We start from the raw sequence: 27,311 nt of genomic DNA on the forward strand, positions 1-27,311 counted from the left end.
GGAAGAAGCTGATAACCATATTTTCTGCTGCATTTTACACATTCACGCACATTAAGTACAAATCTCAGGCACATTAGACACAACACTCACGCACATTGAGTACAAATCTCACGCACATTAATAACCGCACAACCGCACGGGAACCTTTCAATATATATATATATATATATATATATATATATATATATATATATATATATATATATATATATATATATATATATATATATCAGCTAACATGTATTTGCCAAACACCACAATAACTAACAACTATTAAGAGTAATAAATTAGACTTTTAAACGCAAAAAATGTAATAAGCTAATATCAATAAACTATTTAAAATAACTTTTTCATTTTTAGATTATTGACATCAATAAGCCAAGTCAAAAAATTATTTACCAAATAATCATTTTAACTATTTGACTAGGTTAAAGAACTAAAATTGGTCCGTGCAAGTTTTTAACAATATTATATTAGAAGAAAATTGATGTTCAGCTCAATTAAATTTAAAGGGCGCGACAGTAAATTTTCCGTCATTAAAAGTCTTTTATGATGGTTTATAATTTTTTAGCAATAATTTTACTTCTCACGAATGAACAATTTTGTTGTAGCGTAGGTTCTTTTTTTCATTATGATTACTATTTCTTGTAGTGTATGTTCTTTTTTTTTTTTTTTTTTTTTTTTTTTTTTTTTTCATTATGATTACTCTTATTATTGTTATTGTTATTATTATTATTAAACTTCATTCACGTCTAATCTCTATTTTTTAGTTTTTAATTTATTTTTCTCTATTACATTATAGTATCTGTTAATCTATACTTTCTCAATCTGTTGAAGCACAATGAGTCAACACCATTTTTACTAAAACTCGATCTCATGACCTCCTATATGGAAGAATCACTACATGCCATCTCTTTCTATTAGTTTTTCTTTCTATACTTTCTACTGTTGATACTTCAGTGCGGAGGCTTCGTCAAAATCAACTCTCTATTTTTCGACCAAATTGAAAATAATTCCAATTTTTTCTCAAACTTCAAAATATTTTTGAAACATTATATTCTCTAATATTCAATTCTCTCCGAGATGTTTACCCTAACCAAATTATCTTTTATTAATTTCACTAGCAAGTAGCAACTGAACGCGCAGTGTGTGAAATCTAATACCAATACTAAAAAAGTTGTACCTTAAAATTATTTGAATTGTATTTTTAAAAACTAGTTTTTTTTTTTTTTTTTTTTAATACGCGCAATGGGAGGATAATGCCCCATATTTAAGTATATTAAAGCAAGATTATGTTGGAGTTGTTCATGCATAGATAATTGAATGGTGAATTTACGTATTTAAATAGGTAATTCTAAGTTTACAAATGCAAGATAATATAATCAAGATTGATTATAATTGTTAATAAAATAATTGTATGAGTATGGTTGAATCCAAATACGGGACAACAAATAAAGATTATGGCATAAGATATTAAATATATACTAATATAGTTTGAGAGGATTGTGACAGAAGGTTGAGTTTGAGGGGGTGCTGGCAATCTGGCATATTGCATCAACAATTTGTTTATTTACCTGCAGAATTCCCAGTTGATGTTGTGCCTGATCATCAGACTAAGTCTTAACACATAATTCTCCATTGATGTTATGTTGCATAATAATTTAGGTTTGTAATGAGAACCCCCAGCAAACCACATAACCATGCACCTTCAAATATCTATTCCTCCAAGAGAGAACCTTCAAGGTTCCCATCTCTTATTATGTTAAGGTGAATATCAATTAATAGATCCTATATTTCATTAGATTGTACCTTAAAAACCATTGTAAACTGTTTCTTCAACTTGCCAATTCATAGCTTTTTGGTCGCCTTCGTTTCATTTGGTGGAATAGCAATATTCGGGTTCTTAATGTTCGGCGAAGTTACAAAATCACAGTTCACTTTGAACCTACCAGAGGCACATTTAGCTTCAAAAATTGCAAAATTGACGGTGGTACATACACATACTGCCATCTCTATTTCTTTATTCAATTCTTCGTTCTCTTTCTTTTTGCGTGGTGTAGTTATAATTCTATATTAGAATTAGACTAATGGTGAGTTATAATTCTATAAGGATTTGTGGGTTAGAGTTCTATTAAGATTTTAATATTATAATTCTATAAGGATTTGTGTGCTTTTCTTTTGAACGGTGAATTAATGAAAATTAACGGAGAAGATAATATTTAAGAGAAAAGTTAATGGATAATCATATAATTAAAAATAAATTAAGAAATCTCAAGAAAAAATTAAAATTTGAACAATCTGAACCATTCATTTGATTTAATAATTTGACGGTCATTTTTCCTATTCATTATATGCTTAACTTTCTTTGGCTCTTATTAATATATACTAGTATTTTATATGCGCCATGCGCAAAAAAATATGCCCAATATTAAAAATAAATATTAAAATCTTAGTTATATTATTTTTTTTAAAATAATAGTGTGTGTGTGTGTGTGTGTATATATATATATATATATATATATATATATATATATATAATTGTATAATTCGTATTAATATTTTTGAGCTAAAAATTATAGAATGATAAATTACTATATATAACTATGGTAACATTTTAATTAAAACCTAAATGAATTAAAACTTACCATTGAAGGATGTAAGAAAAAATTATTGTGTATGCACACATAGTAATAATAGTGTGGAAAGATAACAGAAGTTATAACGGCAGGGATATTTTTGTCCAAAAAATTATGTAGTACAACTTTTATAGCATAAGGTACAAAAAAATTTAACAGAAAAAAGGGACAAAAATCAAGAGTATAACCTGGATTGAAACTTATTATATATATATATATATATATATATATATATATATATATATATATACACTGTAGTAGATGGTAGATTTGAATTAAGTCTAATAATTTCTCATAGTATAATGTTTTAAACAAAATATCAGATGCATTAAATAAAAGGAACATAATTAATAAATTAATGAAGAAGGGGATAGATTATGAGCAATCGTTACACTACCGTGGACTAGGGTCTGACGCAGTTTTGAACTTTAATTTTAACAGCGTTCGTTTGTTGTTCAGTTCGTGTTACAGAAGTTTTTTTCTTTTAATTTTTTTTTTAATAAAGTATGTGTATGTATCTCGTGTTATGTGTTTTTGTACATCATGTTATGCAATTCTGTACATTAAGCATATTTTGAAATTGATTAGTAGTTGTATAACACAAAACATATTGTGTCTCTTATTTTACGAATTTATGTCTTGTATTATGAAATTATATGTCTATAGGACATAAATTATTTACATAAATCAAAGAGTTAATGAACGATTTGGTCCTTCAATTATTAGCGAACTGTCAATGTAGTCCCTTAATTTCTTATTCATCGATTTGGTCCCCGAAAATAATTATTTTTAGTCGATTTAGTCCCTCAGGCCGTCTTCCGTCGACGGCCAGAGGGACTAAATCAACTAAAAATAATTGTTTTCGAGGACCAAATCGACGACCGGAGGGACTAAATCGACTTAAAATAATTATTTTCGGGGACCAAATCGATTAATAAGCAATTGAGTGAATACATTGACAGTTCACTAATAATTGAGGGACCAAATTGTTGATTAACTCTAAATCAGATATGAGCATAAGTAAAATAGAAAACATGTGTATGTATCTCGTAGTAAAATTGAAATCATGTGTATGTATCTCGTGTTATGCGTTTCTGTACATCATTTTATGCAATTTTGTACATTATGCAAGGATTCTGTACCTGAAGTTGATTAGTAGTTGTATAACACAACATATTGTGTCTTATTTTGCAAATTTATGTCTTGTATTATGAAATTATGTGCATATATGACATAAATTATTTACACAAATCAGATTTGAGAATAAGTAAAATAGAAAACATATGCATTTTCAAAAAAAAAAAAAAATAGAAAACATATGCATATATCTTGTTATGTGTTTCTGTACATCATGTTATACAATTCTATACATTAAGCGTAAGGCAAGGTGGACCTGGTCCATGGTATAACAACTCCACTTTCTCCCACATTTTATGTATAGTTAGATATTATTATAAGTAGAATTTCCATTATTCCCGTCCTAGATATATTTTTTGCCAAACAAGGACTCCACATGAATAGGAAATATTATACGGAGTACAATTTTTTTTCTTCTTAATTTCCCGCACGTCCTATAAATACACTCGTGAGTTCTTCATTTTTCTTCATCCTTCAACTATCAATCTTACATAGTAAAAAACATAAAATGAGTTCAAAGGTTGTTGTTCTCCTCGGCCTTTCTTTGGTCGTGTCTCTCATGATCGCTTCCGAGGTTACGGCCAGGGAAATGGCCGAGACGACTACTACTTCATTTAATCGTAAGTTTAACATAATTCACATACGCTACAAGCTAGTCTACAACTTAAATTTCTTTTTTTTTTTTTTTTTTTTTTTTTTTTTCTTCTTTTTAGCTTCGAGTAGCAATCTCAAACATTTTAGTATCCAAAATCTAAGATCAGAATGCAATTCATTTTAATTTTTCAACACTCATACTATAAAAATGACATTCGAACTTCTAGTTGGCTTTTGCGTGCGTCGGTGACTAGGTGTTGGTGTTTTATATATTATTTTTATATTGGCCATATTTGATAACATAGTTAACTTATCTGTCAATTTTTGTTTATTTGACTATAATTAACTGTTTGACTTAATTAAATAGTCAATGTAAGTGTTTGATTAATTAGTTTTTATGTAATTGCGTATTACTCCAAAATGTTACAATTAAAAAAGTTAATCAAATCAGCTTTTTGAAAAAGTTACATTGTATGTAATCTATCCGCTAACAACTAATTTACCAAAGATCTTTCTACAATCAGCTAATGCTATCAACTAGTCAAACTCACTAACCCAATCAGCTAACAACTATTTACTAAACACTCAAATTGTAAAAATTAGCTAAAATAACATTTTTTTTGAATCACTTAAATTAGCTAAAATGATATTTAAGTGACTATTTGGATGTATAATTATAAGTGGCGGGGGTCTATTTTTGATTTACAAGGTAGTAAATAAATGTTCTATATTTATCCTACCACTGGGGTTTGATCGAACTTGTGGCTAGCCATTTAGAATGGTAACAGATGTGACATCACATTACATATATAGTAGTTGGATGTATTTATATTAGTATAAAACCCCGTATGTGGAACATATATGAATCATGAGCCTTTAAAAAAAAAAAAAAAAAAGACTTTCCCTTAATTCTATGGGAATATACAATTTTTGAACCTTAATTTTATGAAATTTGATTAACTAATTATACCCATCTATATGTTGGCGGTGCAGCAACAAAAGCTGAGAAAGCAAATGGGGTTGTCGGAGATGACAAGCACCACCACGGCGGTGGAGGGTGCGAACACGGTTGCTGCGGCCATGGCCACCACCACGGCGGCTGCAGTATGTGCTGCTCATACAAGGGGCAGGCCATGGAAGCAGCCAAGCCTTAAGCTAAGCCTCACCGCTAATGCGTGAGGAGTACGGTGTGGTGTACCTCTACTATATTGCCATCCGTACCTGCGTGTGAAATCTCTTAGAAATTGTCGCAATCTGTAAAATAGTATAATGCATGTAGTGAAGTGTATCACCTACGCATTATCTTTATCATAAATAAAACATCAGGTTGCCATACACTTATTTCCGTTTCTTTAACCTTTGCGTTCACTTCATATATAACCCAATTGAAAGTTGGTCTTTAGTGTGAGTTTTAGTGAGTGTCGTTCTCTAGGAATGACTATAAGGAAATTGAGTAGAGAGGGGTTAAACATAAGATTATTGAGTGTTTAAAGCTAATACTACTGGAAATTATGAAATTTCCGACCACCTGAAAGTGATCTTAAATCAAGTTGAAAGCCTTGTTCCGATCACTTTTGGTATCCGGAAAAACCTTTGTTGCTATTTCCGACCACTTTTTGGTATCAACTTGATTTAAGATCACTTCAGGTGGTCGGAAATTCCATAATTTCCAGTAGTTAATTGCTATTTTATGCTAAAAATTCTAACAATTTATTCGCCTTCTCATATGGGGGGTTTGAAATGTATTAATTCTCCGCCTATACTGCTTGCGCTCATCTTGTTCTATGTTCTATGAGAAATTTATTTATCCCAATTTGAATTTTTTTCTACTGTAGTAAACTAAAAAGAAATATTTATTCGCATAGAGAACAAGTTTAAGATAAAGAAATGAATCAAGTAAAAGACAATATTGAAAGAAAGGATTTAGATAAAACCACTTTGCATAAATGAGAATAATGTCCTAAGTTTCTAAGTCAAGCAAAGATCAAGAATGAAAGTGAGGGAGCTTAGCAAGTACCAATGTCATTCTCATGGTCATTGGGTTATCACCTAAATTCTAATCACATTATCATGGCAACTAGACTAGGTGAGGCAATTAAACAAATACCTTGTGTGCTCTTTCCTTTCCAACTCCCCTTTCTCAAGAGTGAGTTAGAAATGTGATATGTTTGGCTATGGTGAATCCCTACTCACATAAGTGAGACACCAAATCCAAAATCCTCATGCAAAGTTGGGCCCTAACCATACAAGAGTCAAAACAATTCACCAAATTTATAATCAAATTCATTCTAAAGATATTGCAAGCCCTATGTTTTCCAATTTAATTCATATTGACATTCATACAAAGCAATTCAATCTAAATCCCTAATTAGTTTCATTACTCATAATGGAATTTACAAACTAAAAGCAATTGAAATAATCCAAAATGAATTCAAACTACAAATTATGTGAAATGGAAAAGTAAGAATTGAGAACTTAACTTGATAGAACTTGTACGTAGTATGTAATTTAAAATTGAAGTAGAAATTGTGATTACAAATGATAAACTTCATCTAAATCTTCCAAATGTTGATGGATTACAATGGATTCTACCCTAAGATGGTTTGCGGTGAAAGAAAATGTAGAGGGAGACTTTTTAAATTGAAAAGATAACTTAAAAATAAAGCCTAATCCTATTTATACTACTGCTCTTGCACCAAATAAACCGCTTATTCTAGAATGCCTAGTCACGATGGCGGTCACGGCGTGAACCCCAACTTCAGAAATGATGTCTGCTCGTCACGATTGGGGTCATGCCGTGAACCCCATCGTGACGGGCAGAACAACAAACATCGGTGTCACGTTTTTTTTTTTTTTTTTTTTTTTTTTTTTTTTGCTTCTCCTTCGCTTTGATGCTCCGTTGATCATTGCTATGATTTTGCCCTTCCATTTTTTTGAACCACTTTGCCTTAATATCATCTTGATTTTTCCTCATTTTAAGCTCCTGCATGCCCAAGTCTACATTTCCTTTCCTCAACCTATAAACACCTAAAATAAGCTTCATTCTTGCACAATCACCTAGCATTCACTCAAAAATTTGTACAAACGGAGCATAATTATGAGCTAATTCAAGACTTATCACCAATCTAAGATGGTTCCAATGAGAAGCAGCTAGACTTTTTGGATTTCACCCGGCCTCCTTTTATATATATATATATATATATATATATATATATATATATATATATATATATATATATATATAACCTTCGCATTCACATCTTCTAAACAATTTTTGTTCCTTGAAGTTCTAAAATACGTTTTACCATCTTCTTAAAATTGATAGATATATTGGGAATGAGTTCGACGCAAATCAACCCGAGGAGACAAGTCAAAGGAACTTGAGCCAATCTCTAGGTTGGCCCCGAGGCCCACCCCAGCGGTCGCGGCCCCGTGTATCGAAGGCTGACCATTGTAACCGGCCTTTTGGCCCCAAAATAGGGGCCCAAGGCCGGCTCAACGCTTGTCTTGGAGTGGCCAAGGCCAAGCTCGGTGTTTGGCCTAAAATGGCCAAGGCTGCTCAGCCTTGAGCGGTCAAGGCCGCGGTGTTTGACCTCAAGCGGCTAAGACCTGGGTGGGCGTGGACGAGATGGGCATGCTTGGTCAAAGGGCTCTAATCACCCACACTTTTCTCGGGGCGGTTACGGGTTAAAAATAACACACACACACACACACACACACACATATATATATATATATATATATATATATATATATATATATATATATATATATATATATATATATATATATATATACATATATATATATATATACATATATATATATATACATATATATATATATATATATATATATATATATATATATATATATATATATATATATATATATATATTTCCCCTTTGCCTTTGTTAGGACAACACAATTCACATTGAAATATACAAAACTTTGGTCCCTTAAGCTCATCAATACTTTTATCTTTATTCCATTAATAATTGGTTTTAATCAATTTAGGCTACACGGGTTAATTAATTCCACCATTGGTGCTTTCATTGAGAGCTTGACATACAACCCTTGCGAGGCCAAGGTTCAATTCTTGCAACCCTTGCGATTTTCTCAACACCTATGTCACCAAGAGCGGAAATGGCCTCAACAGGGCTGTAACTCGCTAAACACTCATCGTGAGGTTGGTACGAGACTTGAGGAGCTCGAGTTGATAGGGAGGTCAACTCGCCCTGACTGTTAGATAGGCGAGGAGGAGGTGGTACTACTCTGAAGGAATAATGTTCTCCCGAAGAGCCTAGACCACGCCGAAGGGCCTCATTCACTCCGGATGGTCAACCTCAATTCCATGAGAAGGGAGACGGGCTCGAGTTAGCATTAATTTGGCTCATACCCGACCTCAATTTGATTGAACCCTACTTTTGTCGAGCACACATTGAGGGACTCGTCTTGTACCGAGTGGACATGCTCATGATTTTCTGAGCTCACGCCGAAGGGCTCGTCCTTCTCCCGTCTTCCAAGAAGCCAAGCTTGTGTTGAAGAACATTCCTTGCCTTGCGAAGTTGAGGTCATGATTTGTTGAACCCATGCGAATGCCTCGTTTCGGGAAGTCGGGCTCGTGACTTATCGAGCTCATGGTGAAGGATTTAACTCACTCCGAGATGCCAAGCTCATGGCTTGCCGAACTCATCGAGTGACTCCCATTCTCCTAAGCCGCTGAGCGCACACCTAAGGACTCGACCTATAACGGATGGCCAACCTCATGAGATCACATTGAAAAGCTCGTCTTGCCCCTGAGCGGTCAAGATCATGATTTGTCAAGTCCCACTGAAGCGTTATATAGCTCAAAGGGGGCCCGATCCTATATGTCGACCTCGGAGCCCGACCAAGAATGATTTTGGGATCAATTTGCCTAGTGCGATCCCATATGTCGACCTCAATCCCTCGAGAGAGGAGAGAGGTCCTAGCTCACCCCACTAAGCTCATGGTTCTATGGTGACGAGCTCACCTTACCTTAGCTTGTGGCTAAGCTCAACTTGTGCCCGACTCAAGATGGTTGGGGTCGGGTCTAAGAACTAGTCTCTATCCACAAATCCAAGGTCATGACTTTTCGACCTCATGCCGAAAGGATTACCTTACTCTAAGAGGTTCAAGTTGCGATTTTATGACGAAGAGCTCACATTTCTTTGACTTGTGGCCAAGCTCGACTTACTTGCGACGAAATTGAGGTCATGGTTTTATGATCTCATGCTAAATGGCTTGGCCCATTCTAAGAAACCGAAGTCATGAGTTACCAAACTCGCACTAAGGGATTCATCTTGTGGGGCCCGAGCTCAAGCCGAATAGCCAAGCCGACGTCGAGGTTAATTAGATCAAGGTCAGCCAACCCCAAAGTCATTCTCTAGGCATATTGGACCGCGACGAGGAAGGTTATAGGGGAACCCCTTCTCACTATGCTAGGGGTTTGAGGCACGAGCACCAAGCGAGGTGGTTATACCCTCTAGGAGAATCAAAGAATACAATCCCGACTACAACACGGAGAGATTGCCATAGTCCGAGCTGAGAACTACCAACACCAAACCAAGGCTCATCATGAAAAAAGGGTTTGACCTCGTTACTCCAAGGTTCACGACTACTGGAGGCGTGAGGCAAGCCAACCCCTAGCCAGGGGTAAGTTCGCCTAGAATTGGAAAGGTTCATACATCGTGGCAGCCATGGTCTGACCCGACAGCTAAAGTTCAAGACCATGAAGGGGAAGTTGGTAGATAAGTTTTGGAACCGCGAGCATCAACTCAAATTCTCCCAGCGATACATTTTGTAAGGTGGTCCAACCACGGTAAATATAGCAAAATTTCGTCGTGGCACTCATTTTACTACATGAAAGGGGGAGGCGGGGGAGGACGCCGACCTCTAAGGTTCCCTAAGAAACCCTTAACCAACCTTACTGTCTCACACTAACACCCTAGGGGCAGTATTGAGTTCGACCTCGCCTATCACTAAATAGAAGACCCACTTTGGTTGAGCTCAAGCCTCGACCAAGATAACTAATGCCCTAGGGGTGATATGAGGCTCGGCTTCACCTATCACCAAGCGGAAGAGCCATTTTGTTCAAGCTTTCCTTGGCCAATATGACTAGTGACCTAGGGGTGATACGAGATCCCCGACCTCGCCTATTGCCGAACGGAAGAGCTGTTTTAGCCGCGCGAGCTCAAGCCTACGCCAAGATGACTAATGCACTAAGGGCTATACGAGGCTTGACCCCGCCTATCGTCGAACGAAAGAGCTATTTTGGGTCGACCTCACACCTTGCCCAAAATGATTGACGCCCTAGGGGTGATACAAGGCCTGACCTTGCCTATCACCGAACAGAAGAGCCTTCTGGTCGAGTTCACACCTTGGCCAAAAAGACTAACCTAAAAACACAAATCATAAATGAGTCCATGACACAATCACATACTTTAGAAGCAACCCGACCTCAATGTCAAAGGTGGAACCAAGGTCTTGTATTTCGGAGAAAATGGCCTCAAAAAAGTGTTACACCGGGCCAAGCAATAGCTCAGCAATCTAAATGGCCCAAAGTCCAAACCCGGGGGGCTGAAGGTTGAGCCACAGGCCCCATAGAGAGCTCGTAACCAAGCTCGAAAAAGCTAAGGTCGAGCCCCAAGCCGACCTCGAGGTCGATCGCTGTTACGAAGAAAATGAATGAAATTTAAGCAGGAACGAATGGGGCCTCGACAAGGCGATGAGGCACCACAGAGCCCGTGTAGGCAAGAGAGGCATCGACCTCAATCCATGAGGCACCCCAAAGTCAAGAGAAATGATCAAAGAGGTGAGAATCAACCAAGACCTCGAGTCTCGAGGACGGGCTGAGCACCATGACCACAAGGCATGAAGCCAAGCCGAGCAACAGTCGACCCCAACAAGGTTCAAGGCCGACCCCGAGGTCGGTCAAGGAGGAAAATCGAGAGCTTAGCATATGGGTCACCTTCGAGTTGCGCCCAAGAGGAGAACCGTGTGACGATTCGATGAGCTAAGTCCAAAAAAAACGCCTTGGCGGTGCTCGAAATAGCACTCAAGCCGACCATCGAGAGAGTAAGAAACACCAATGAGCATGAACAAAGGGGAAAACATAAAGGCAAAGGATAGGAGGGTAATTAATCAATCAAGTGGGATGTTATTCAAGTTCAGCTAACGACCTAACAACATAAAGCAAAAGATCAAGTCTACACCTCTGGGATGTCGATCGTGGGCGAGCACCTTGTTACCGTGACTGTCAGAGCAAGGTCACAATGGATCGTAACTCAGGAAGTTACTCTCTCTCTCTCTCTCTCTCTCTCTCTCTCTCTCTCTCTCTCTCTCTCTCGCTGGCAATTTCTCACAACTCAAAGAGTGTGGGGCTGATGATGGATATATTGTGAACAAGTTCGAGGCAAACCAACCCAAAGAGACAAGTCAAAGAAACCCGAGCCAATGCCCGAGATTAGGACCAAGGCTGACCTAAGCGGTCGCATCCTCATGCACCAAAGGCTGATCCTCGAGGCTCTGAAGTTGCGCTCGGCCTAAATGTTAAAAGCTGAGCTTAGCACTCGACCTGGAGTGGCCAAGGCCGAGCTCAGCACTCTACCTCGAGCGGCCAAGGCCGAGCTCGGTGCTCAGCCTCGAGCGGCCAAAGCCAAGCTCAGTGCTCGTCCTAGAGCATCCATGGCCGAGCTCGGTGCTCGAGTACAGGCAAGATGAGCAAGCTTGGTTAAATGGCTCTAACTGTCCACCCACTTCTTGGGGTCGGTCACGGTTTAAGTAGCATATATATATTTTCGTTTTGTCTTTTGGCCAAGTACTCATATCGAAAAAACATTGCATGACATTTCTAAACTTTATTAAAAAGAAAAACTAAGTTAAAAAATTGATACTCATTTTTTTTTTTGAATTAACCAGAACATATCATATTAATAGAAAATAAAAGTGTAATTTATACTATTAATAAAAACAAAATCCTACTTTTACAACTTTCTGCCTAAACTACCTCTCGAGCTAGTACTATATATCTATCTATACTACTAATAAAACCAAAATCCTACTTTTTAACTTCCAGCCAAAACTACCTCACAAACTATTACTATATAAAATCTAATAATTATTATGGTAATTGCTATTACTATATGAAATCTAATAATTATTATGGCAATTAAGCTAATAATTATATGAATATTAGTATAATTGACTAATAATTATTGTGTTAATTAAGCTAATAATTACCATAATAATAATAATAATAATAATAATAATAATAATAATAATAATAATAATAATAATAATAATAATAATAATATAATTACAATTAAATATGAGTTCTTGATTTTTTTAATAATTATTACGTTAATAATTACCGTATTAATAATAATAATAATAATAATAATAATAATAATAATAATAATAATAATAATTAATAATAATAATAATAATAATAATAATAATAATAATAATAATATAATTACAATTAAATATGAGTTCTTGAATTTTTTTTTATAATTATTATAATTAATTTTTGAATGTGTGCGTGTGTTCTCTGAAGGTATAAAAGTATAATTGCACAATATTAGTATAATTACCTAATAATTATATATTATGATAATTAAAGAATTAATTACACAAATATTAGTTTTATTGACTAATAATTATTATATTAATGTAATTAAGGAATTAATTATTATGTTAATTAAATTAAAATTACATGGATATTAGTATAATTACAATTAAACATTGGTTGTTGATATTTTTAATTATTAATTACAATTAGTATATGATGAAAAGTATAATTGCACAGATATTAGTATAATTATCTAATAATAATTGACTAATAATTATTATGGTAATTAAACTAAACTTAAGGTATAAAATTATAATTGCACAAATATTAGTATAATTACCTAATAATAATTGACTAATAATTATAATGGCAATTAAGCTAAACATGGGTCGTTGAATTTCTACTATACTAATAAGAGCCCAAGAGAGTTAGGCCTATAATGGGTAGAAAAAATGGCGGTCAAATTTTTTAATCAAATGAATGGCTCAGATTAATCAGATTTTAATTTTTCCTTAAGATTTCCTAATTTATCTTTAATGAATATGATTATCCATTAACTTTTCTGTTAAATATTATCTTTTCCGTTAATTCCGGTTAGTTCACCGTTAACTTACTCATTGATTCCAATAAGAAAGGTCTTAGGTTCGAACCTCATCCCAATCAAAGTTGGTATAAATAATAATTTAGTAGCTACAACAAAAAATAATATATATGCATTTTTTTAATTTAGAATTATGTGTCTACAATGTCTTTATTCAAAAAAATTATTAGTATATATTTAATATTTTATGCCCCGATTTTTATTTGCTCTCTCTTATGTCCCGTATTTGGTTCCCACCATACCTATACAATTATTTTATTGATAATTATAATCAATTTTGACTATATTATCTTGCATTTGTAAACTTAGAATTACCTATTTAAATACGCAAATTCAACATTCAATTATCTATGCATGAACAATTTCAATATAATCTTGCCTTTATATATATATATTTTTTTTGAAAATAATCTTGCCTTTATATACTTTAAAGTACTTATTAAAAAAACATTGGGCATTATCCCAATCGCGCAATGCGCGTAAAAAACTAGTATTTTTATAATAATTACAATTAAATTATTTCTCCTTGTTTTTCATATTTATTTTAGTAATAATATAATTACATAAATCATATTATATATCAATATTTAAGATAGTTGCAGGCAAATGAGTCATATATTATTCAATTAATTGAGTAATACTTTTGCACTAATCTTATAATCAAATAAATGTACACTTTCAAATATTAGAATTGTTTATAATTTATATTTAATTTTATTATCTAAATATATAATACTATTTTTATCCATATCCATCCTTAACCAAAGATCAAGGGTTCGATCTTTGACTTTGGGTATGTAACATCCTTAAATCTACAGGCCAGTTGTCCCACCCAAAAGAGGTGATTACAATTTAGCTAGGGAATTAGTCACTTTGTCTAACGGCGAAAATCCTGGGTACACCAAAAAAAAAAAAAAAAAAAAAAAATATTTGCGCATTGCACATGTAATTAGGCAATTATTTGCTCGAATTCAAGTAAAGATAACATCAGAAAACATAATCGGTCCAGTCCGTTTCATCAATTATTACACTATATAATATCTGTTGTTATAATTTATATAATTGTATATTGGTTTAAATAATTTTAAAATATTATAACAAATTTATTTCGGGAAATGCACGGATGAAACTAGTAGTATAATATAAAAGTAGAATAGTACCGCTCAATATCAAATGAGTATATATTAAAAAAAGGAATATACAGTTCATAGAAATGTTTATTTTAATGGTTGGTTTGTTCTAGATTTTACGTACGTAGATTAATCAATTTACTGTAATATAAATAAATTTTTTTAAAGAGTCGTAAATATGACATGACAAGAAGAGGAAACCCCATTATATTATGGATGAGATTAGACTAAATCAAAAGTTTAAAAAAATTAATTAATTAAAATGTTAGGTCACGGAGCTGGTGAAATCTCAGAATCTTAGTGGCTGAGTGTATGCTTCAATAGTGTCGATTGTGCATTGTCTGAGTCGGTCGAGTTCAGTCTATGTTTAATTCGTAATTTGATATTGTGATTAAATTGTATGTTTATTTATGATTACTTTATTTTAAGAAGGATATGACAATTAAATAACTAAAGAATTCCGTGATAACATTTTGACTTATTATAAGGTGAGTGATTTACTAGGAAGTAAGTGAACAAAGTTTCAGAGTGATATGACTTACGGAAATTATTTTGTGTAGAATATTCTTTAGAACAACAACAATAACAACAACAACAACAACAACAACAACAACAACAATAATAATAATAATAATAATAATAATAATAATAATAATAATGCATGTAGTGAAATATTACCAACGTACATATATGCGTACTTCTCTGCATTATATATATTTGGAATAAGGGTCAAATTAGTCATCGAATGAAACGTGAAAATGTAATTAAACCACTCAACTTTAAAAAAAAAAAGTGTAATTGAACCATTCAACATGATAAAATCATGCAATTTGTCCCAAGTGACCTGTAGTAGCAGGTTACCAACAAGTAATTAAATAAAATTAAAAAATAAATAAAAAGAAGATTAAAAAAAATGTCTCCGATGGGAGACTGACGGTCTTCCCCATCGGAGACCAACAGATAATTATGAAATTGCACCGTAACACTTGAAATATAAAAGCTATGTGTTTTTACTTGTTAATTAGTTATGCACCAATTTAGTTAATTAATTAAACTTGTTTGTGCAAGTATAAATAATAACTGCAGAAAGCAAAAAGTAAATTAAAAACACAAAGAAATTGTTACGCAGTTCGGAGCTCCTTCTCCTACGTCTGCGGGGCAACCCACGTCTGCCCAATCCACTATAGATGTTCACCAAAAGGAGTATTACAAGAGGTAAATGAAGACGGCCTCCAGCCTTTACCACTACCACTCTTTCTAACACCTATCCAGGACTGACACACGAATACCCGAACAATCTTCACAAGTTGCTTCAGCAGTACCACGTACTGATCATGTAGTACAATTTAAATACTCTTAAGAATTAAATCATAAATCACATTAAAACATAAAATAGCTTTGTAAATTCAGGATAGCTCTCGCAATGTGTAAGAATCAAATTGGCAACGTCTTCATTCGAGCAGTGTGCTTTTATAGTGCTTCATGAGCATTTTGTTTTGATCCTCAATTGTAGCCTCTTCCTTAGCCTTCCACTGTTCGAATAAGCCACAACCACTCATTTTGTTCTTTGAAAGCTTCACCGTAGACTCAAATAAACAATCCATTCTGGCCACTAATTATGTATTCACATGGTCCATAAAAGAATTAACACTAACAATACTATTTTAATTTAAATCTAGTAAAGCCAATAAAATAGCCAATAGTGTAAATTTATTTTACACTTACAATCTCCCCCTTTGACATTTTATTTGGAAAACTTGAGTATCAAATACTTTGGGCAAAAATCAATTTAAATTTTATTTATAGCCCTTAGTATAGGTACTTAACATATCATAGACATTTAGAAAACAATTAACAAATTAAATTCTTTTGGACCACTTGTGAATAGAGAATCTAATTGAAAAAATCTTCAATTCTTGAATCACACACAGAAGCATTGAAATCATAGCATACCATATCACCGATTAACTTGTGCATGCGAGATACCAAACCAAAAATATCCATACAGATTGTTAGGAGCATAAACACTACTATTACTCCCCCTAACTAATATAAGTCCATTATTACCATACTGACTAGCAATAACACTTCCAAAAATAGCCCTTCCAAAATAGCCAATAAAACCATACCATAGTAAAAAAAAAAGTAGAATACTCAGAATACTCCCCCTTACTCCTTACTCCTTACTTCCCCTTTTACCAAATAAATGACAAAGGAAGGTGAACATCAAATAGTGGATTAGATTTACCGTGCAAACGGGGTGCCCGAGTCTGAATCATTTTCTTCATCTTCAGAGTCAGAATCCGAGGAAGCAGCTCCAGTGTCAGCTAAAACCCGAGCGTGAATAGCTTCCATGCGAGCGATTTCTTCGAGCTGTGCATCACGAAGCTTTGCAAGGCCAGAGATGGTTGCTTGTTGAGAGGTGACCGATTGTTTTGGGCAATAGAGGCCTCAAGAGTGAGCACAATCTGCCTGCGATCAACCAATGTTGGGGGTTCTTTGGGAACCAGTCTTGAGCCTGGACAAGAAGCTGACGCAGTGTCAGTAGATGAGGCTGGCGCAGAAACCAGTGGCGCTGGAGGTGGAATAGCAGGAAGCTGATCAAGTGAAGCTCGATCATCATAATGACCCCGTTGTGTAAGTCGATCATAAAAAATGTAAGCATTGTCAGGAGTTGTAATCACTTCTTCCTTATAGGGCTTAAAACCATGGTCTTGAATCACCCCATAAATCAAACACGGAAAAGGGAGATGGACTTTGGCTTCTTTCTTCTGCAAAAAAGACATTAAGTGAGAGAAAATAACCATGCCGAGATTGAACGGAAGACGGTTCCTGATTTTGTATATAAGGCCAACTAGATGTTCTGGTACTTGATGGCGACGGACTGCCGAGACCCAATTCGCCGATGCAAGGCGAAGAAACACGGAGTAGACAGTTGTGAGCTTCAAGCTTGAAATTCCATCACTCGGCCATGAAACCATTTTATTATGAGTGAGTGCAGTTGCCAACAAGTGAGGACTAGGATTCGGAGAAGCAGGATGATTTGGTGAGCCCAAATATGCATTAATCTCAGTAGGCCCGAAAGGATACCAAGTGCCACGAATGAAAAATTGATGCAATCGTGCTGAGCCTTCAGTGAATGTGTCCAAGGTCAAATTTGTGTAAAATTCTACTGTCAACCATGTAGAGTAGGGACCAATATGGCGTAGAGAGGCAAGCAAATTTTGATCACGTAACAACGGGATAATATTGCACTTGGCAGCCAAATCCTCTTCATTGATGGATTTTTCGGCGATGAAAACTCGGTTGTCATGAGTTTTCCAAACAACAAATAAATCGAGAGACAGAAGATGCGGTTTGTAGACCTTGCTTGATCCTTTCGATTTGGAGCCAGATGGCGTAGGAACAGCATGTGTGTCAACTTGGGCTCTTGACCGAGTGGTTCTGGGTGGCAATGTGGAACTCCTCCGTTGAAGTTTACGGTCAATTTGAGTTTCAACATCATCCAACTGTGATAATCCTCTCTTTTCTGCAGTACCTGAAACAGAGATTTTATCCTTTCCCTTTCGGGAAGATTTAGCAATAGGAACAGAGATAATGGGAACCGATTCTTGCGTAGATGTAACAGGAATGGGTACAGGATCAGAGTGACTTTTAGACGTAGCAATAGTAATGGGGATAGAAAAGGCCGAACAAGACACGGTTGGAACAGACACATGTTGGGCAACATTTCGAATGGAAAACGCAGATGGCAAGGAATTTACTAAGTCAGATAAAGCAACTAAATTAACATTTTCCCTAGGTAAATTGTGAGACAAAGGATCATAAGGATCACCAGGTACAGGCAGAGTTTGAACATCAAAAACATCATGAGATATGGGAGACACAAATTGATCAGGCAGAGATACATAAAAATCAATTTTTCTAGGTGTGTTTAAGGGCGAAGAAAGGGCAGGGAGTACCACTGTCTGAGATGAGGCAAGAGACGCTGGACCGGGAAGAGTGGAATCTGGGACAGCGGCTGACACAGGTGGAAACGGCCAAGGTGTGGCTGAGATATGGAGAGCTAGAGCAAGCATTTGCCTCTGTTCTTTGTCCGTGAGCCCTTCCAGTAGAAACCCATCTGATTTAATTGTTGCAAGAACCTTATCGGTAGCTTCAGGAGTTAAGGGAAACTCGACATCAATGATTTTTCGAAATAGGTTGGCTCTTTCGGATCAAGTTATGTAGGTGAGAAAAGGATTTTTTATGGGTGTAGATTGTAGTGAGCAACAATAGTGGAAGGTGAAGAGATGAAGATGATGGTGGTGATCTCGGGTTAGAGGGGAAGACCAAGAGAGACAAAAAGTAATGGGTTGATTTGATGTCTAACTTGAAAAGGCGTGAGAGAGTTGATGGCTAGGATAGATATAATGATATACATGGGTTTGTAGATGAGTGGAAAAAGGAGAGTTTGTTGGTGTTTGACTAGAATTAGTCTTCTAGATGCAAGCATGAGACATCCGAAAAAAAAAAAAAAAAAGAGTAAAACACCCCAAGGAAAAAAATAGTAATTCATAAATAGATAAGGAAGACCGGAAATATTAAATTAATCCCAAAAAAATTCGTATTCCTTTGTCCCTGGTAACAGAAACACGCACGTAAAACAATTAATCAGTTAGTTCAAAATAAAATAAAAAATTAAATTAAAAAATACCTGCTGGAGAATTCAGACATTAATCGTACAAACTCCAAGGGCTGCATGAAGTAGTTCAAACCTGGATTTGTCTAATGGTTTCGTAAATAAATCTGCAAGATTTTTGTCAGTAGGAATGTATTCTAACTTAATTTCTTTTTCTTCAACTAGTTCACGGATGAAATGATGACGGATGTCTATGTGCTTCGTCCGGGAGTGTTGGACCGGATTTTTAGATATATTGATCGCACTCGTGTTGTCGCAGAAGAGGACCATATTTTTCTGATCAAACCCGTAATCGGACAGCATTTGACGCATCCAAAGCAGTTGTGTACAACAACTGCCTGCAGCTATGTACTCAGCTTCTGCAGTGCTAAGCGATATTGAATTTTGCTTCTTACTCAGCCAGGCAAACAGATTTTTCCCAATAAAGAAACATCCTCCAGACGTGCTTTTTCTATCATCGGTGTTACCAGCCCAGTCAGCATCACTAAAACCTGTAAGACTAAGATTAGTGTCAGTGGAATACCAAATACCATAATTAATTGTACCTTTAACGTATTTTATAATACGTTTGACTGCCTTCAAGTGCGATTCCTTTGGATCTGCTTGATAGCGTGCACACATACCAACACTTACCATGATGTCAGGTCTACTAGCCGTTAGGTACAATAGACTACCAATCATGCTCCTGTACAATGTGGAGTCAACGGAAGTTCCTTGATTGTCTTTAGATAATTTTGTAGTTGTTGAGACGGGTGTCCTGGCATCTTTCGCAGATTCAAGACCGAATTTTGATATGAGATTTTTCGCATATTTCGCTTGAGAAATAAAGATCCCTTCTTTTGACTGATTGACCTGTGATCCTACAAAATAAGTTAGCTCTTCGATCATACTCATTTCGAACTCTTGTTGCATAACTTTGACCAGTTTGTCCGTTTCACCAGTTTGTGTGGACCCAAACACAATATCATCAACGTAAACTTGAGCAATGGTTATGTGTTTACCTGATCGTTTTATGAACAAGGTTTTGTCCGAACCTCCTCGTTTGTAATTATTCTGAAGTAAATATTGGGCAAGTCTTTCGTACCAGGCCCTTGGAGCTTGTTTTAGCCCGTATAGAGCTTTTTGAAGCTTGTATACATAATCTGGATGTTGCGGGTCTTCAAACCCTTTTGGTTGTGCAACATATATATCCTCTGTGAGATAGCCATTTAGAAAGGCTGTTTTAACATCCATCTGAAAGAGCTTGATCTTTAAAGCACAGGCAATGGAGAGTAGCAATCGGATGGATTCCAGGCGAGCCACTGGAGCAAACGTTTCGTCGTAGTCAATTCCCTCAATTTGGGAATACCCTTGAGCGACTAGTCTTGCTTTATTGCGAGCTATATTGCCAGTTGCGTCAGTCTTGTTTCGAAAAATCCACTTTGTACCTACAACATTTACGTTATTCGGTTTAGGAATTAGAGTCCATACCTTGTTCCTTTCGAATTGCCCCAATTCTTCTTGCATGGCCTTGATCCAGTGTTCGTCGGTTAAGGCTTCTTTGATATTCTTTGGTTCAAACTGCGACGTGTAGCACGAGTATCCAGCTAGTTCAAGATAGTCACGCTTTGGTTTACCTCTAGTTTTTATACCTGAACTGGGATCTCCAATTACATTTTGGATTGGATGATTTTTCTGGATACGAGTTGGAATATCAATGTCATCATGATCATTTTCTGATTCTGTCTCAGGTTCATATTCAGGTTGATTATCTATGGGCAATGAAGTAGGTGACTCATGGTCTGGTTCTGGAGTACCAGCGTCAGGAGTTTTAGGTCGGTCAGTTTCAGGTTCTGTCACTGGGTCGGATTGGATAGGTTCAGTAATTTCACTGGGTTGATCATCAATGATGACATTTGTGGACTCCATGATGGTTTTGGTCGCTTTATTGTATACTCGATAGGCTCTGCTGTTGGTGGAATATCCGAGAAAAATTCCTTCATCGCTTTTTGGTTCAAATTTAGAAGTAGGATTCCTATCTTTCAAAATAAAACAGCGTGAGCCGAAAATGTGAAAATAAGTAATGTTCGGTTTCTTACCTTTCCAAAGCTCGTACGGAGTTTGTATTGTACCCAGACGTAGGTAAACTCTGTTGATGATGTGACACGCGGTGTTTACAGCTTCTGCCCAGAATTTTTGTGGTAGTCCTTTGGCGTTGAGCAATACTCTACCCATCTCCTGGATAGTGTGATTTTTCCTTTCCACAACTCCGTTTTGTTGTGGAGTTTTTGGGGCTGAATACTCGTGTAATCCCTTGTTGATTACAAAAGTCGTCGAACAGCTTGTTCTCGAATTCTCTGTCGTGATCGCTTCGGATTCTACTGATGGATTCATTTCTTTCTTTTTGAAGTTTTAATCCCAGTGTCTTGAATGCCTCAAGTGCCTCGGATTTTTCCCTGAGAAACATAACCCAAGAAAAATGAGAAAAATCATCAACGCATACTAGTATATATTTTTTACCTCCAAAACTTTCTGTCTGAGTTGGTCCAACGAGGTCCATGTGAATCAATTCCAGGCACCGACTTGTGTTTATGGTGTGTTGAGCAGGGTGAGCTGATCTGATTTGTTTCCCAGCTTAGCAGGCACCACAGATAGGTGACTCTACTTTCATCTTTGGTAGCCCACGAACACCTTCTATTTTTACAAGTTTATCGAGAAGTCTATAACTAAGATGACCCATTTTTTGATGCCATAGCTCAGCTTCATTCATGCTGGTCATGCAACTAGCACATTATTTGTTAGGATATAGCAATTATCAGTTGATCGTTTACCTTCCATGACACATTGATTTGTGTTGTCCATCACACTGCAGCTATTTTTAGTAAAACACACTTTCCAGTTTTGGTCGCACAATTGACTTATGCTAATAAGATTAGCGTGAAGTCCACGGACAAGTAACACTTTGTCCAGTTTTGGCAAACCAGTTACATTTAAAGTGCCTACGCCAGTCACTTAACCTTTGACACCGTCACCAAAAGTAACTTCATCGTTACTGGTATTGACGTTGTTCAGGAATTTTACATTCCCTGTCATGTGACGGGAACACCCGCTGTCAAAATACCATTTCTCTTCTCGTTCTGCACTTTTAGTATGAAATGAAACAAAAGATATATAATCAGCCTTTTTGATCCAAATCTGTTTTGTGAACGGGTGAATGTTCTTGTGCCTGAACTTCTCAATCCTTTGATCGTTGTAGAAGTAGTAACATTCAGGTCTGGTATGTCCGCGTAACCTGCAATAGTGGCAAACAGGATTATATAGCTTATAACTCATCTTATGTACGTTTACTTTACCATAGGAGCGTTTCACAGTGCTGCATTCAGGGATGTCGTCTGGATCAGGTCCAGATGCTTTGACAAATACAGTCTTATCTTTGGAGTTACTGCCAGTGAAGCCCAACCAAATTTTCCAGAAGTTTTCCTGCCGGAATCAAGAATCTTATCGAGTGTTGAAGTGGTATCCATCATTTGGATTTGTCGTTTGTAGGTGCTGAGCTCCTGTTTCAAATTCTGAACTTCTTGTTGGAGTTTTACTTCTCGGTCAGCTGCTTCCTTAAGAAGTACCTTTCCGTTTCGTACTTCGTGTTGTAGTCTTTCTTCTCGACCTGCTGCTTCTTTAAGCAAAACATTCCTATCAGCTACTTGATTTTGATATACTTTATTTGCATTCGTTACAATCTCTATTTCACTAGCTAGTTTGCAGTTCATTTTTCTTAATGCTTCCCATTTGGGATACAACTTATTAAATTCACCACCTTCTGAGTCTTCAACAGGTTCTGAACTGTCAGTAAATCGTGCTGTGAATGCAACAAAATTACCCGAAATTTCTTCGACATCTAACCAAGTTAGTTCAACGTCGGGCTCGTCATCGCTCCAGGTAATGGCTGACATAGACTTTTTTGCGTCGAAGATAGGTGGCGCATTCAGCTTGTACATGCCCAAATCCCTCGCATTCATAACACTTGATGCCTTTGTTGTTGGATCTTTCTTTGGACTGTCCTGGACGTGAGACAGATTGCTTGGCGTTTGACGCCCCTGTCCTAGGTGCAGTTTTGAACGACGTTGCTCCCTTTTGTGAATTTCTGTTGCGAGTGTTTTTGGATACCTGTTTCAAAATTTTAGAAAACTGTTTAGTTAAGAACGCAACTGTATCATCACTAATTTCATCTGTATCGGATACAACATTATTTTCTTCATGGCAAAAGCAATATTTTTTTGTTTTTTTGTGTGATCAGTTAAAATCTCCATTTCATATGTTTTAAGATTTCCCATTAGCTGAGTAACAGATTTTTTCTCCCAGCCATCATGCTCTTGGATGGCTGTGACTTTCATTCGAAACCTGGGCGGTAAAGATCTCAGTATCTTCTTAACAAGTTTTTCTTGCGAGAATGGTTCACCAAGGACCATTGCGCGATTCGCCAGTTCCTGTACGCGTGTATGAAAGTTGATGATTGTCTCATCCTCGTTCATGCGCAGTTCTTCGAATTCTGACTGGACCAGTTGCAGCTTTGACTATTTTACCGATGTAGTTCCTTCGTATGTAGACTCAAGAGCCTCCCAAGCACCTTTAGCCGAAGGAATACCTGCAACAATTGAAAACTGGCTTTCATGCATAAGAGAATAAATTGTGTCTAAGGCTTTGTCATTATTTCCTGCATTGGTTATTTCTGTTTGAGTCCACTCAGTCTCTGGTTTAGTGACTTCTGTTCCATCAGCACTGGAACTGGGTTTAGTGGGATGTGTCCATCCTGACACCACAGACCGCCATACAGCTTCCCCTTGAGCCTTTAGATGCGTACGGGTGCGCGCCTTCCGATATGCGTAGTTGTCGCCAGTCAACTGGGGAATGGCTTTAGTTCGATCCATTCTGCAAAACTCAATACCCTGAGATCAAACAAATAAGCAATAAACTTAAAAATAAAAAGAGTCGCTGAAGAGATAAATTCAAGATGCACGGATTCGCCAGATCGATAGACTAATAGATCAAGTCTACAGGCTTTGATACCAATTGAAATTGCACCGAAACACTTGAAATATAAAAGCTATGTGTTTTTACTTGTTAATTAGTTATGCACCAATTTAGTGATCGTCAGGATGACTTGCACCCACAACATCATCCTAGGGAGGCCAGGGTTGACAAACATAGGGGGAATCCTGTCAAGGGAACACTTGTGCCAAAAATTCCACACCCAAGCAGGATCGGGGTAGTTTACGGGGACTAACAGTTAGGTCATGAATGTCACGGGAAAGCCTGCCAGAAACTAGGGGAAGGGCAATCACCCGTGATCACCGTAGATAAAGGATATGAAAAAAGAGCCATTGAGGAAAGGCTCGGAACCCGCCGTAGAGCTAGAAGAGATATGGGTGGGTGTGTGTATGTGGTGTGTAATTGATAGACATATAGGTACAAACCAAACAAGATAATTAATTTGATAAATTAATTGGACAACCATCTTAGCTCAGTGGTAGAGCGCGTGGCTTTTAACCATGTGGTCGTGGGTTTAATCCCCACAGATGGTGAATGAAAGCAATGTTTGGACACTTATGTCAAATTTGTATATTTTGTAATTGGTCAGAATTTTAATTTTCTCTCATAAACACTTGGTTAAATACTTTTCCTTTACATTATCATATAATATTGGCTAAAGTGTCATCCCGCACCATGAACTATACCCGATTATTCATGCCGCACCATAAACTATACCCGATTATTCATGCCACACCCTGAACTTTCATAACATATATTTTGAACCACAAACCAGTAATTTTTTTCCACCTAGAACTTTTAGCAGATTTTCTACAGGTTACCGGTAATATATTGACATAGATTATTTATTATTATTATTATTATTATTATTATTATTATTTGTAAATAGATGCTCATTAGAATGGGTTCGCAATCTCTTTGGTGTGTGGAGACCAACTATGTTCCATGGTCATTATTAGACGCACGATAAATGCCCCGCCAGCTGGAGAAGAAATTGGAACTGATTTGGTCGCCGGAAACTCTGGGTTTGATAGACAGGTGACTGAGAATGGGATGCCGCCAGTGTTTTCTAGTTCACAAGCGGTTGGGGATAACGGGGAAAAATCTCAGCATTGTTGTTCTGGCCAGAATAGTTGCCTGGATCCTATGGTTTCACGTACGCTTGGTTCGGAGGATACTCATTCTGTGGATGAGGAGAATAAAGGTGATGAAGTTGTACAAGGAATAAGATCCTACCTGTAGAAGATGGCCTTTGTACTGTAAAAGATTTTTTTTAAGCACAAACCAGACTGTGAGGCACTCACTTACAAAATTTTCATCTCAAAGTTACACTTTAAAATCAATGCAATCATCAGCCAATCATCCAAGAACACATAGATTATTGTTATATGGTTTTATACCTAGCTGACAATGGACACACAAAAGAACAACAACTATATTCTCCCATCAAGCTGCAGACTGAAACATTTGAACCATTTTTTCCATTTCTTGATTATTTTGTGTAGAATATTCTTTAGAACAACAACAATAACAACAACAACAACAACAACAACAACAATAATAATAATAATAATAATAATAATAATAATAATAATAATAATAATAATAATAATAATAATAATAATAATAATGTATGTAGTGAAATATTACCAACGTACATATATGCGTACTTCTCTGCATTATATATATTTGGAATAAGGGTCAAATTAGTCATCGAACGAAACGTGAAAATGTAATTAAACCACTCAACTTTTAAAAAAAAGTGTAATTGAACCATTCAACATGATAAAATCATGCAATTTGTCCCAAGTGACCTGTAGTAGCAGGTTACCAATAAGTAATTAAATAAAATTAAAAAATAAATAAAAAGAAGATTAAAAAAAATGTCTCCGATGGGAGACTGACGGTCTTCCCCATCGGAGACCAACAGATAATTATGAAATTGCACCGTAACACTTGAAATATAAAAGTTATGTGTTTTTACTTGTTAATTAGTTATGCACCAATTTAGTTAATTAATTAAACTTGTTTGTGCAAGTATAAATAATAACTGCAGAAAGCAAAAAGTAAATTAAAAACACAAAGAAATTGTTACGCAGTTCGGAGCTCCTTCTCCTACGTCTGCGGGGCAACCCACGTCTGCCCAATCCACTATAGATGTTCACCAAAAGGAGTATTACAAGAGGTAAATGAAGACGACCTCCAGCCTTTACCACTATCACTCTTTCTAACACCTATCCAGGACTGACACACGAATACCCGAACAATCTTCACAAGTTGCTTCAGCAGTACCACGTACTGATCATGTAGTACAATTTAAATACTCTTAAGAATTAAATCATAAATCACATTAAAACATAAAATAGCTTTGTAAATTCAGGATAGCTCTCGAAATGTGTAAGAATCAAATTGGCAATGTATTCATTCGAGCAGTGTGCTTTTATAGTGCTTCATGAGCCTTTTGTTTTGATCCTCAATTGTAGCCTCTTCCTTAGCCTTCCACTGTTCGAATAAGCCACAACCACTCATTTTGCTCTTTGAATGCTTCACCGTAGACTCAAATAAACAATCCATGCTGGCCACTAATTATGTACTCACATGGTCCATAAAAGAATTAACACTAACAACACTGTTTAAATTTAAATCTAGTAAAGCCAATAAAATAGCCAATAGTATAAATTTATTTTACACTTACAAATTAGATTAAAAAGAAGAAGAAGAAGAAGAAGAAGCTCGGTCTCATAGACCAACTACAGGTCTCCATGGTTTTGGAGACAAAATAAGGGAAGAGGGCAGCCATGGTGGCTGCTTTCTTCCCTTCAAAACTTTGAAAAAAAATTATGAAGGGATGAAGGCAGCCACTATGGCTGCCTAGTGGCTGCCTTCATCACCTCCGTTTCCAAATCCATGGAGA

General features: G+C 36.1%; 1 protein-coding gene and 1 non-coding gene across 2 annotated transcripts in view; both read left to right on the plus strand.

The window, feature by feature from the left end:
- Positions 1–4,244: 4,244 nt before the first annotated feature.
- LOC109175220 (glycine-rich protein DC7.1-like) overlaps positions 4,245–27,311 on the plus strand; it is a 76,392-nt gene continuing 53,325 nt past the window's right edge. Inside the window, exon 1 of the mRNA XM_019324480.1 lies at positions 4,245–4,393. Within this exon, the coding sequence (XP_019180025.1) occupies positions 4,282–4,393 (112 nt within the window). The 5' untranslated portion in view covers positions 4,245–4,281. The remainder of the gene's footprint in view (positions 4,394–27,311) is intronic.
- Positions 24,859–24,930, plus strand: TRNAK-UUU. Its single transcript has one exon. It is a non-coding gene; the product is annotated as a tRNA-Lys (tRNA).

Source organism: Ipomoea nil, unplaced genomic scaffold (genome assembly GCF_001879475.1).
Source record: "Ipomoea nil cultivar Tokyo-kokei standard unplaced genomic scaffold, Asagao_1.1 scaffold0684, whole genome shotgun sequence".
Lineage (NCBI taxonomy): Eukaryota > Viridiplantae > Streptophyta > Magnoliopsida > Solanales > Convolvulaceae > Ipomoea > Ipomoea nil.